At 42.6% G+C, this 13,359-nt stretch overlaps 1 protein-coding gene across 1 annotated transcript in view; it reads left to right on the forward strand.

Annotated features, from left to right (window-relative positions):
- Positions 1-3,674: 3,674 nt before the first annotated feature.
- The window catches only part of PCNX2 (pecanex 2), a 156,460-nt gene continuing 146,775 nt past the window's right edge, over positions 3,675-13,359 (forward strand). The window contains exons 1-3 of the mRNA XM_051614230.1: positions 3,675-3,827; positions 10,323-10,519; positions 13,136-13,253. Coding sequence (XP_051470190.1) covers positions 3,675-3,827; positions 10,323-10,519; positions 13,136-13,253 — 468 coding nt within the window. The remainder of the gene's footprint in view (positions 3,828-10,322; positions 10,520-13,135; positions 13,254-13,359) is intronic.

Raw genomic sequence — 13,359 nt, forward strand, 5'->3', positions numbered from 1 at the left:
TGTTCTGATCCTCCGAGTTGATCACTTCGTGCTGTGGCACCTGTGGTTCTGGATGCCAATGCTGCCAGCAGAAGCCCCAAGGGGGATAGAAAAGGCTTGGGGAAGGTGTCAAACCACACTGCCAGGTAGAATAATCTGGCATGATGAATGCCTTAGCTTCTCGCACAAAAACCCACTTCCAGAGCACCGTACTACGTAAACACAAAATTTACAACTGGATATCACAGGACTAAGTCTCCAACATAAATACAGTACCTGAAAAAAATGAAAATTACCATATCCAAAATAATAAATTCTTGTTTATCCCAGGATAAACTTTGTCTGTAGTTGTACACAAAGGGCAAAAATAAAATTACAAAGAAAGTGACTTACTGAACCATGTTAACCAATAAGAAAGAATGCAGAATCAGCATGTCTATCGTCTTTTCCTATTTCCTTTAATATAAGAGAATGCCTTGAAGCTATTCAGAGAGATAATTGCAAACCTTTTCCTTATCTGCATTTTTGCCTTATTATAAAAGCCATAAAGTATGTTGTAATACAAGCATTCTGCCACACAAATTCCACCGTGAACTTTATCTTTTATCTAAAAGAATCTGCAGGAACTAATTAAGTATGGAATGTTTTGGGTCAGGAAAGGTATTGGTTGCAGTACAGTGAAAACGTTAAATATTTATTTAGAGCTATTATTCCAAAATTTGCTCTCTGAAGTATCATTGTCCACTAGCTATTGCTCCACTTGGGTTATTCGTTGCTTAGTGTTTCTGCAGCACCTAGGATCTTGGTAAATAATCGTTGTTCCTAGGTGTTGTAACAGTGGAAATATTTTTTGCAGAGAACACGATGAAGCTCCTGTAACTTTTCTGGCGGCACCACCTAGCGGAGTTACCGCTGGGAAGAACACAGTATCCAGAAGGAAAAGCTTTTGGCTTAGTCTCCTCATTGGCAAACTCTTGAGAGAAAAAGGGGTCACGTTTTCCATCTTTGGTACTCCTGCAGCTGTAGGCATAGTACTCTCCCTCTGTGTTGTGTCCAGAACACACACGCCAAGCCTGGAATTCCTTCATTCCTGCAAGTACCGTTATACAACCTACATGATCTCAAAAAACAGGAGAGAGGATGTTTTGAAGATGTTGAAGATTTTCCTTTATGCTTCTGCTTATCCACCTCTTTTTTTTTGGAGCTGTGCATGTCACAATGTTCTTGTTTGCCAGGATACATATGGAAAACAAGTTCAGTAGTTTCTAGTCCTGGTTTGAACCAGGATAGAACCAAATTTCTTTCTAGTAATTTTACTTTTCAGTGAAGTTTCAGCATCTTTCTCAGCCAGTGTCTGCTTATTGGACTAGTAGGTAAAACTTGATGTTTATAGTTACAGCTAGAGAATGGTATGCAGAACCAAGGCCACTACTTGGTTCTGAAAAACACATCTTATGTTCTGAAAACAAAAGGGAGCAAAGGCGTCACACCTGTGACCTTCCTTTGGGGAAGGGCAGACCAGAGAGGTGACCAAAATTGACCAAAGTATTCCATCCCATACACATCATATGTCGTAAAAATTTGAGGAACAAGGGTAAAGCTCTCTTCATCCATGGTCAGTGTCCTGAGGGGACTCTATCCATTCATCTGCCTTTCATCCCGATCCATGCTTTCCTGAATCTGTATGTTCCTGCATCCAGCTCATGTCTGCCACTGACTCCAGGAGTCAAGTCCAGGTCTTTTCAGGGCCTGCCCTTCAGCCTTGGTGGTGATGAGAGCATTATTGGAGGTGGGAATGTGATATACCTTCTGTATATATTTCATTATTTTTCTTTTCATCACTATTCTTTCATTAAAGCTGTGTAGTTCAGTTTCTAACTTTTAAGTCTCTCTCCATAATTGTCTCTTGCTTTCCCTATAGGAGAAGGGAGAGGGGTTAATAGAGACCATCTGTAATTTGTCTAATCGCCAGTCCAGCATGCCATGACCTTTCTGAAAAACTAACGATTTTTATTATCAGATATAAAAAGTACTATTCATAGCCACCTCTAGCACTTGATTCAGCCATTATATTTGTGTTAACAAACCTTGTTGTCTTTGAAAAGAATCTACAAAGGGTAAAATAAAAATTTTCACTCACTCAATGATGTTTAGGTTAGACAGGCACCCAGGAGCAGGACACAAGGCACTGCTGGGGCTGGGCCTCCTTCATACTGATCGATTGTCTTTGCAGTTCACCAAGGACACAACAAGCAAGTCCTCAAACCGCATAGCTGTAGATCTACAGATATCTGAAGGTTCCAGCACCGCTGCCGGCAACAGTGCCATTCCTCCCTTCCTCCCAGCCATTGTTCATACTGCTGTCTCATCCCTTCCATCTAGTGTGGCCACAGTGCCTGCAACATCAGGAAGTGGAGCTGGGATGTGGTGCATTAGCTCATAAGCACAGTTGTTGCGCAGCATCTTTGGTCTCTTACCTTTGTGTAAAAAATCCATACAAAGCACATCAGAATGGCGTGTGTAGTCCCACGAAACTGTAGCCAAAGTCAGGAACAATGAAAGAGGGGTAAACTCACATCCATGCTGTTGTGCTGCCTCAATTTCACACAGGCATCCTTCATACAACTGGCTGCAGTAGAAGTCTGTACACGTGGAAAAGTCCGCAGAAGGGCTTGATGAGAGACATACAGTTAACATTCACAGCTATTTTCTGATGGCAGAGGGTGAGAGGGAGGAAGGACTGTGTATGATCAGCTCTGGTGCTCGTGGCCGAGCCTCATGCCCCTTCCTGCAGGGGCATCCCATAGGAATATGTCCTGTATCCTTCTGCCCCACCCTATACGGTTTTGGCTCCCCCTCCTCAGGCTTCCACTTGGCTCCGTCCTCTATTTCAGCCCCACTCCTCCCACTTCTCACACCTATGCTTTCCCCACCCCTTCTCCCGCCTCTTCAGACCTCTTACTTGAGGTCTTCTGCCATGAAATTCATTAACGTGAGGCAAACTGCATAAAGCATTCACCGCATAAAACCATTCTGGAAAAAAAAACAAAAAACACGAATGTTTTTTAGAGAATGTCCCCACCTGCCCATAAATGCAGCCCAAAACAACGCAAAAAAGGCCCAGCACTGCGGCTGGGCAGAGCTCGCAGCTCTGCACGTCGCAATGCATCAGGCGGAACGAACCGAGGAGCAGGCGGTGGGGGTGTGACGGAGGAGGGGAGCAGCCCCGCTGGATGACGCCGGCGCAGCCCCTTTGCCGCGCATTTTTGGCACCTGTGAAGCAACCCCCGGGCGGGACGCCGCGGGGACGGACGCCTCCACGCCAGAACTGCCCCCCACCCACCCCCGCCGCGGCTCGGCCCGGCCCCTCTCCGCCCTGCGCCCTCCCTGCGCTGCCGCTCGTTACCGGCAAGCGGGCCCGGCCCGGTCCCCCGGCTCGGCAGTGGGGCAGCCCCCCCCGCACCGCACCGCACCGCACCGCACCGCTTGAAGGCGGAGACGGCCGGGGCGCTGGGCCCGGGGGGCGGCGGGGGGGGGGGCGGCCCGCTGGCGGCGGCGCTCGGGGTGGGGCGGGCGGGATGCTCGGCGTCGCGGGGCACCATGGGAGAATCCGCGGGCGCCCGGCATGGCGGCGGCGGCGGGCGGCTGAGGGGCGGCGGTGGCGGCGGCGGCGGCGGCGGCGGGGGGGGGCGGCCATGGTGTCCCCGGCGGCGCGGCTGGTGGGGCAGGGCGTGTGGGCGGCGCTGACCGGGGGCTGGTACCACGACCCGGAGCAGGGCGCCTTCACCAACAGCTTCCACCTCTATCTGTGGCTCTTCCTGCTGACGCTGCCCATGGCCCTGCACCTGGTGAGAGCCGGCCCGCGGCGGGAGGGGGCGGGGGGGGCGAGGGGCTGAGCTGGGGGGGGAGGCTGCCCGGGACCCCAGCCTGGAGGCAGCAGCGGCGGGGGCGTGAGCGCACAGGGGAGACTAAACCGGCCGTCGGGCGGGGTGGGGGGGACTGTAGAAAAATAGGTGTATTGGGTTCCGTGTGAGGTTTTTGTGCCCAAAGGTTGAGGGCGCGTTACTCTGAGGCCTGAGCTCTTCGTCCTGCTGAGCTGCGGGGTAGGGGTGCAGTGCTGGCCTCTGCAAATGCTGAGTGACCGTAGGGGCGTTTGTTCAAAACATCTCTTCTAGAGACTTTTTTTTTTTTTTTTTCCTGATCAAATCCACTCCAGTTTTACCTGCTGAGATGGGGAAATACATAGAAAAATCCATATACCGTGTAATTAATACACCTTGCTGAATGTCACTGGTGAGTCACATGGGTTTTTTGTGACATGCAGCTCGCTTTGTGCTGAAAATTAAGCATTGCAAAGAGTAACTGGAGTTGGTTTCCCAGACTTTAAACAATATTAAAAAAACCCAAACAACCACACTTGAAACTTTTGCTCTACTTTTGTCTGTTTTCCTGCTGTGTGAGAAAGGCTTGAAAGTATAGTTTGCTGGATCATCACATCTATTCACTAGTATGTTCTTCAGTATTATAGCTTCATATTGCTTGAGTTCAAAACGATTTCCATCCCTTTGGTTCTCACAGTGACTCAACCAAATTCTTAAGTTCTGTAGATATTTTTTTTTTTGCTTGGATAAAATTTCTAAGTAGGGCTCTTCACCCTACATGGTCAGATATTGGCCTGATTTTCAAAAGCAAAGAGCATTCATGAATCACTCTGCAATCCCAGCGAAAAGCAAATCTTGAATTTTTAAAAATCAATTAGTAAACTCTGTTTTGTGGCACGGATTGCAGCAAATTCCTGTAGACATAGCTCATGGAGTTAATGAAACAAGATAACAATGTGCTTTTGATTGATAGGGTCTGTTTTCTATGCAAACCAATAAGAGTCTTAAATTGTAGGGCTTGCTGTCTAAGAGGTATGTGTGATTACAAAGAAGAAAAACGTGAAGGTTAACTTTTTTCCAGTTATGTAAGTATGCATGTGAAAGAACATGTATTTCCTTGTCGAAAGCTTCTGAACTAGTAGCATGAATGAAGGCATGCAAGGTTGCACAGAAGATCTCTGGATATGAAGATTGTATGTCAGAGCTGAGGTTAAAAAAGGACATTATTTGAAGGGAAGGGGAGAAAACTTAACTGAGCTACTGAACTCTCTGGTACTTATCTTTGCTTATGTAGCTGGACTTACTTTTCCTGCAGACTGGCTGACTTTCTGATGAATCATCTAGTTAAATGCAGGACTTGTGTTCTTGAGCTAATGTATTGCTACAGGAATTCTTTAGCCTTGATAAGAATAAGGGATTTATTATGCTGGCTGCTTGAGACTAATCATGTCCTTAAGTATTTGTTTTCTTGCCTTTAAGTGGTTAGGCTTTGTAAACTTTACAGAGGACATATTCTCGCCACCTAGAAACTTAACCTTTAGTTGAAAAGCAGGTGGTTCTTCAGGGAATTTTATTTATAATATTCAGTAATGTTTGTGGTGATATTTGTCATACACTTGATGTGAATAGTTTTGTAGTCAGCTGAAGCATTCACTGACATTTCTTGAAATGGCAAAATCATAATAAATCAGAGTACTTTAAAAAAAAATTCTTTTGATTGGGATAACTCTAATCACACTTTTGTCAAAGTAATAAAATCTCCTTGAAACAGTTTTATTTGGCTATTCTTAGATTTTTCACACAGGCTCAGCAGAGATGTGCTGACAGTAGCATTAGGAAGCTTATAGTATTGAGTTGTTTCTGTTGTGTGGATCAAGGTTTTCATTCTCTAGCTTTGTCAGCATAGCTTACTCTGGTACTAATGGTGCAATTACTAGCTTCCCCACCCCTGAAAATGCAGATTGGTGTTTCTTTTTCCTGTTTTTTCTCATTTATCCTTTATAGTAGTAAACATGTATTAAAATGTATATTGGATATTATTTGGAGCATCACTGTGGTTAAAACCAACTTTCAAAACTGTAATGAGATCTCTTCTAACTTTGCAATGTCAACTCTCAAATTAGGAATTAGTTATCTTATTCCAGCAAACAGCATAGGGTTCCCACGTGTTTTGTCCACAAAACAGTGATACTTGTTATACAAATCCACAGGGCTGAATTCAGCCCCGGTGAAACACTAGTGATACAGGGATTAACTTCAGGAGTGCTTGTACTATAGCTTATTTTCCAAGCCACCAGAGAATATGCATCCATGTTTCAGGGAGTCCCCAGAATGGCCTAGGCAGCGTTTTATCTGCCTTTTGTTGCACAGGAAGCCCTTGAACTTACAGGGTTGTTACATCTTATGCTTTAAATCCTCAAATCATGCTGCGAAGTACAGCGTGGCAATATAAGGGTGTGGGCACAAAAATTATTCAGAGGTAAACCGTAATAAAACTTGCAGTGTGTCAGCTACTTCCAGTCTCATTTTGCCATATTTATATCCCACTTTATCTCTCTGTACAAGTAAGGATACATCTACCTCCACAAAAGAGAAGCAGGCTATGCTGTATGGTGTGTGGTAGGATGCACGCTTACAAGTGACTGTGCACTCTTGGAATTTTACTTGCTACTCGTTTTGTCACATTTTATACTGTGTGATGAACATCTCGTAGTTATTAATTCAGCTAAATTAACAGAAAAATATGTATCTTTGGCTTCAATATATCTCCCACTGATACCTCTGCAAGCTTCATTGTAGTGGCTGACTGCCTGTTTATTTGGCCGGCCTCTCATTTGTCTTGTGTAGCACAGCAAGGCCCAAGTGCATCACCATCTTGCTTTAGATACCTCAGGTCCTCAAGCATCAGGTGGGATGTATCTGGTTCTAATCCACTTTAATTATTCAGTCCAATTTACAAGGTGTGGTATTTTGTTCAAAGGTTACATACTTTTATATTGGGAAGTATATATCCAAATCACCTCTACCTTTTTGCTATCCAAATAATGTTTGTAGACAGGAGAAGAAGAATTTGGCCATCCCTCTCAGGGAGGACAGAGGACCTAAGCAAAGGCAACTCTGTTGCATTTGCTGGAGTAAGTCAGGTGTCATTTGTAACAAACCAGCCTCTATTTCTGCCTGTGACCCCACGCTATTCTGGTATGGGGTACAACATCAGAAGCTACTGGAAAACAAAAAGTACATTATGACAGAGTTTTTAATTGGGTAAGAGGAAAGAAACCTGTGGGATGTGATGAAGCCTGCTTTCTAATGAATTTGTATTTGTGGATGCATTTTTTCTTCTAATAAGATGTCAGCTCAATTAAAACTTTTCATGTCACTGGGGTGGAATTGAAAAGCCAGAGAGCTGTGTGGGTTCCTCTTGTTAATGCAGGAGGTGTGCTGCTGTGACCTTGTCCCAGTGGGGAGGATTCTGTCAAAGTTAGTTGAAAATAGCCAAAGAATTAAAAAGTTATTCAGCTGAAGGGATGGAGAGGTGATGAATACACAGGCACATGGTGTGATTATAAAACCTCGTTTCCATAGGAAACCAGGCTAATTATAACTAAATTGCATCAGCTATTAATCTATCATATAATTCCTTAGTGGTCTATAACTTTATTCCTCCTTAGGTTATGCAGATTTGATAGCATTCACCTATCCATACCTGGGAACACCAACTGCAGTCATATGACATTTGCTTCCTTATGCAAGAGGTCTGGTTCAGAAAATTGAGGACTTTCCTTTGTCAGCTTCATCTTTCTCCTAATTCCTCATGTGGGCAGGGAGTAAGCTGCTGGCTTGTGCTACTTCACTTGCCTCAGGATTGAGAATATTAAGGATGCACAGGCCTTATTATACACAGGCAGGCTTGGGATTGTGAACATGCATGGCATATATGCTCGGGCAGCCCTGGATATCTTGGGCAGATGGGCAGGGAGACCACAGGGCAGGGTCCAAGCACATCTTCAGTAGGTCTGGTCACAAGGCAGGGATGAGGACATGCAGCACTCAGCATTTGCTAAAACTGGTCCAGTTTTCCACATAGAAATCTAGGAGCTTCCTTTGATTCTCTGGAATATTGTGTCCAGTTCTGGGCCCCTCAGTTCAGGAAGGACAGGGAACTGCTTGAAAGAGCCCAGCGCAGAGCCACTAAGATGATTAAGGGAGTGGAACATCTCTCTTACGAGGAAAGGCTGAGGGAGCTGGGTCTCTTTAGCTTGGAGGAGACTGAGGGGCGACCTCATCATTGCTTACAAACACGTTAAGGGCAAGTGTCAGGACGATGGAGCCAGGCTTTTTTCAGTGATATCTAGTGATAGGACAAGGGGCAATGGGTGCAAACTGGAACATAGGAGGTTCCACGTAAACATCAGAAAAAACTTCTTTACTGTAAGGGTGACAGAGCACTGAAACAGGCTGCCCAGAGAGGTTGTGGAGTCTCCTTCTCTGGAGACATTCAAAACCCGCCTGGACGCCTTCCTGTGTGATGTGCTCTAGGTGATCCTGCTCTGGCAGGGGGGTTGGACTCGATGATCTTTCGAGGTCCCTTCCAACCCCTAGGACTCTGTGATTCTGTTACAGAGCATTTCTAGTGGTTCATTCTGAGCTGTTACTTAATAATGAGCAGTCAGCCTGTGCTTTTCAATGCATAATTGAAGAGATTCCTTGGGAATTGAACAGATGTCTCTTAAAGAAAAATCGTTACAGATACTCGGCTATCATTCTCTGTGAAACCAAGCAATTTTTAACTTGTGTTTTGCAAATACATTAGTCATAAACCACAAATTCTTCAACCTCAGCCACCAAATCTTATACCCTAAGAGCATTTCCTTGCAAACTGATCCTCTTTCTGGCCCAGATTTGCTAAATAACTCAAGGGTATGCTTAGTTTCGGTATATGCATGGTACCATAAAGTACTGTTAACAGACTACGCCTCAACTTGTAGAAAGTAATGTATTTCTCATTAAGGATTATTAGTAGTACCTGCACACTAAATAGCTTCTCTGCTTCTGTGCAGTAGATTTTTTGTATATGAATCACAATAGTACTAAAAAAGGATTTGCCTCAAATTTTTCACATGTACATCTTGAAGATATGAAGTCTCACTAAGCCAAAAGAAGCAGCCGCTGAATAGCAACCCACTAGCTTGTACTAAGACAGAAATTATTCAACATGTTAATCTCAACATCAAGATAAATGTGGTGACTTGTTTTAGAGATGAAGTAAGTGTGCCTTGTTCCCATCACCTGTGTGGTCAGTGTGGTTTATTTATGAATCTGAAAAAATTCTAGTCTCTTAGATCCAAATGCTCCTTGACCTGCAATGCTGATACTTAAAATGATAGATTGATGCTGAAAGTAAAGACTGTTCTTAAAATAACTTCTGTAGGCTTTTAGCAAATCCTGACTATTAAAAATCTTTCTTTCTCCCTTCCTGCCCACTGCCACATCCCCCAGTACAAATTGTGCAGGGATGTAGTAATGGTCTGTTTAAAAAAACAAAACTCCGAGAGGAGATTAAACTCATTGTCAGCCTGCAACTGTGTGACAGTACATAAGGGTGTTCCATGACTATAATGATCAAGGCTTTGGCCCTTCAATTGTAACTGCAAGTGTCCATTGCTACGATTTGCCCTTTACTGTAAGCAAGTATTTAGCTGTTAAAAGGTTGCTAGTATGTCACGTCTGTGAAAGAATTTTACAGACTATAGTTAAACTGTAATTAATTTTAATGACTAAGAAACATGAAGCTCACCACAGATCAGCAATCAGATCACAGACAGCTGCAAATTAACAATTATGAACTTTAGAAAAATAATTCAAAGAAACTGCCTCTCCAAATGCATTTTATTCATTTGTTTTGACTGGTCCTGGTTAATTATTTAAAATTCTTCAGTGGTAGACATACTTGGAAACATGTTGTGAAGTGTTAGAAAAAGGAGATCGAACTGCAGTATTTTACTTTTAAATCATAACTGAAAAGCAGGGTAAGATGACAGAATTTTTCAAAAGGAAGGGCTATCCCATTTATAGATAACTAATGTTTCATTTTTTGTCTGTATCTTTATAAGTTCGTAGTTTATGAACGGCTGCAGCTGCATTATTCTGGATAATGAAGAGGTTTTACTGATTTTGTTAATAAATAAATAATATCCACAGCTAATCAAAAGAAGAATAAATCTTGTAAAATGATTTGAACAAATCTTTGGGCCTTTTTTGTGAGCAGAACTCACTATATACTCAGAATATATACTCAGAAGTACACTATATGATGATGCACTACTTCTTGTGTTTGCAAAACTCAGTAGAGGCACAAATAATGGGTAAGGAATAAAGGGTTTGAAAATGACTTTAAAAAATTTTGTAGAATCTCCTCAAAATGAGCTGTTGTGATTATGTTTATATTTTTTCTTTCTGTAGGCTCTTCCAGCAAATGCAGTTACAGTTTTTGTGTACTGCAGCTCAGTGACAGTGTTCTTCACTGTAATAAAGGTGATCAGTTATCGTCTGCACCTTATGTTTGATAAAGGCGAAGTAATTCAACAAAAGCTCTCAAGAAAAAATGGAACACAGTGTAAAGATGCAGAGGTTCCAAAAGTTCAGCCCTCACATCATAGGTAAGGTTTTCATTGCACGTTGCTGGTATGCTCTGTGAAACGATGAGTTTGCACCATGGTCTTATACAGCAGAAATGCCTGTTGACTGCAGGAAAAGTCCTTAGAGTTCTGTGAGGAACAGCACTTTAAAAAACCTGGTTACTGCTTTTATTTTTGGTGGCTGCAGAATGCTTGAGGTGAAGCAGGCAGAGCTACACCTGATGTAGAGGGTGAAGCCACAGCTGGGCACAATGAAGGCAGAAGAAGGCAGTAGGAAGACCTGTCTGGGATGTGCTAAACGATCCCATAGAAAACCTGGGTGGGGTTCACTGGGGAAGCTTACTTTTTCCTCTTCCTGCTACACTTGCCTGCCGAGAAGGGGAGAGGAAGTGGCACATACCCATCGGAAAAGAAAATGCTTTAATATCACAGCTTTGAAAGCCTGAGTTTATGTTGCCTTTATGTGCTTTTGGTAACTTCCCTCTCAGATCAGACCTAGATGCCTAAGTTCCCCCTTATGTTTTATTGTGACTTCCTGTGATGCTTCTGTTTATGAGGAAAGCTAGAATTGCTTTTATTTCTCTGGAGCATTTGGTAGGTACTTGCAGACTCTCTACTGAGGAGTCAAGTGCTATGTCTTTGCTGTAAATAAACAGTAAAATCTGATAAGGCCACTTCCAGATTGAGATGGTATTAAAGGTAAAAATAGTACTCGGCTAAGGATTAGTACAGACACTTTGCATATTGGTGTATAAGTAGAATATTCCACTGTACACTTTTTAGAATAAATGGGACCTCTTTTGCTGGTTTTTCAAGCTTGAGTCTTGCAAACAAATGAAGCTGGCAAGCTGCTTCCCAGGCATTATGAAAGTGTGAAAAGTGCTTAAATAAGGTACACTAATAGTGATGGCAGCATAGCAATTTCCAAACAGAGCTTCAACTGAATAGATTTGTTAGGACTACCAGCCAGGCTTCAGCAGAGCTCTGGGTAAAATAACTGGCTTTGGGTATTTTTGGTGCATTTGCAGTTGCTACTGCTAGCTCTGGGTGAGCTAAATAGCATCAAGATTGTTTGTTTACCACCATGCTACTGCTCTTCTGTGTCTTTACACATGCACACCTGTGCTACACTCCTGGCAGTGATGTTGCTGGATGTGTTAAGGTCTGCCTGCATTGAGAGTCCTCTGAGAAATGCCTCTTGTGTGTGTCACGAACCATACAAGGTTTTCATTTTAGATTGGATGATGCCCTTCAGGCTCTATTCCTCTTTAGTGCTCATCAGCCCACAAAGCCTTTTCCTACTTACAGATGTCTGATACAGTTATTCAAGAGTCTCATCAGTTGTTCTCAGCTGGCTCAACTTTAAAGAGAATCTCAGTGTTTTCCTGTTCACTGGATAATGAAATTAGTTTGAACTTTCATTATCCTGCCTTTGTTTTGGCTAAGAAGTACAGGTAGAATCAGTTAAAACTTGTGTGTTAAATCACACAGCTATTTCTCCTAGGAGGTCCTAGGCACAATGGTCCATTAGTTAATCACTTGATCAGAAAATAAAAACATAGTATTAGATGCATGACTTCCAATGGGCTGCTCTGGTTGTTGGCAGGTTGGTATAACAAGTTTTTGAAGTCAGATAACCACCAAAAAAATTGTGGAAAGGTGACTGAGACCCGTAGGTAAAAAAAACCCTGAAGCATATATACAGCTGTAGGGTTTGAAAAATGTTTGGTTTGGTTTGGTTTTTTTTTTTTGGAAAAAAACCCAACCAACCTTACAACCAAACAAAAAAGCCTAAACCCATACTTTTTGATATATCATCATAGCATTGATTTTATTTTCAACTGAATTTTTATTGTGTTACCCTTGTAAAAGAGAACATATGTTGGTTCTCATTAGTCAACTTTGCCCAAAAATACTGCTTATATCCATGGAAAGGCTAGTAGAAAATATTTGTAAGAAGAGTTAGCAGATAGTTGAGTGCATCCACAAAAGGAATGATCAACAAGTTACCTTAAAACATACAAAATTAATAATGGATATATGTTTGCCTTGGCTGAAAGCAGGGGAACAGCTTTATTTTGTGATCTAATTATTATTACACATTATGTCTTGTATTTCAAATCATTGTTTGATCAGAGGTATTGTCAATAGACAGATAAGCAAGGTGTACACAAGAGTACAGTCAAAGGACATAAAAAGCAGAAATAGTGAAAGGGGTAGCATTTGACTGTTACATGTCTAATGAGAAGCCCCAAATATCTTTTTGTGCCAGTAAATCCATGTGTGTGTCAGGCAGGCTAAATGGCACTGTATACACACAGGGAGTTTGAAGATACATTGTTGTATTTCTCATCACAATGCTCTACTTCCTAAGACACCAGATACATTTTGTATTGAGAGCTTTTTATTTTTAATTTATTTTTAGCGAGTTGTCTTGGTGAGGAAGGAGGTGCAAAAGGGTTTACGGTATTTTTCAGCTCTGTGCTTTTAGCATTGGAGGGGAAAAATGTGCTCTCGCTTCATTCTGCTGTGCTGCCTTTTTCCTTTCCACTATTACTCCTCAGCTTCTTCCTAAATCTCATGGTGATCTTCTGTGGTAAGGAGCATTGCTTTATTTTTCATTTGCTTCCTTTTCAGCAATAACACTGGGGATAACGATGTAATCATGGAGGCCAACCAAAATGGCTCTACCCAAACAATTCATGACAGTTCAAGGGAACAGGCTCTGCACTTGCAGAACTCACCTGGAGCAATGGTTAGTATGTAGTTTTCTGTAATAGTGTCTTAACTTTGTGTAGTCCACAGCTTACCACATGGAGTTTTGTATTGCTAGATACACTTGATCACTTGAAGAGTAGGTC

This window comes from Apus apus, chromosome 3 (genome assembly GCF_020740795.1).
Source record: "Apus apus isolate bApuApu2 chromosome 3, bApuApu2.pri.cur, whole genome shotgun sequence".
NCBI classification, from domain to species: Eukaryota; Metazoa; Chordata; class Aves; order Apodiformes; family Apodidae; genus Apus; species Apus apus.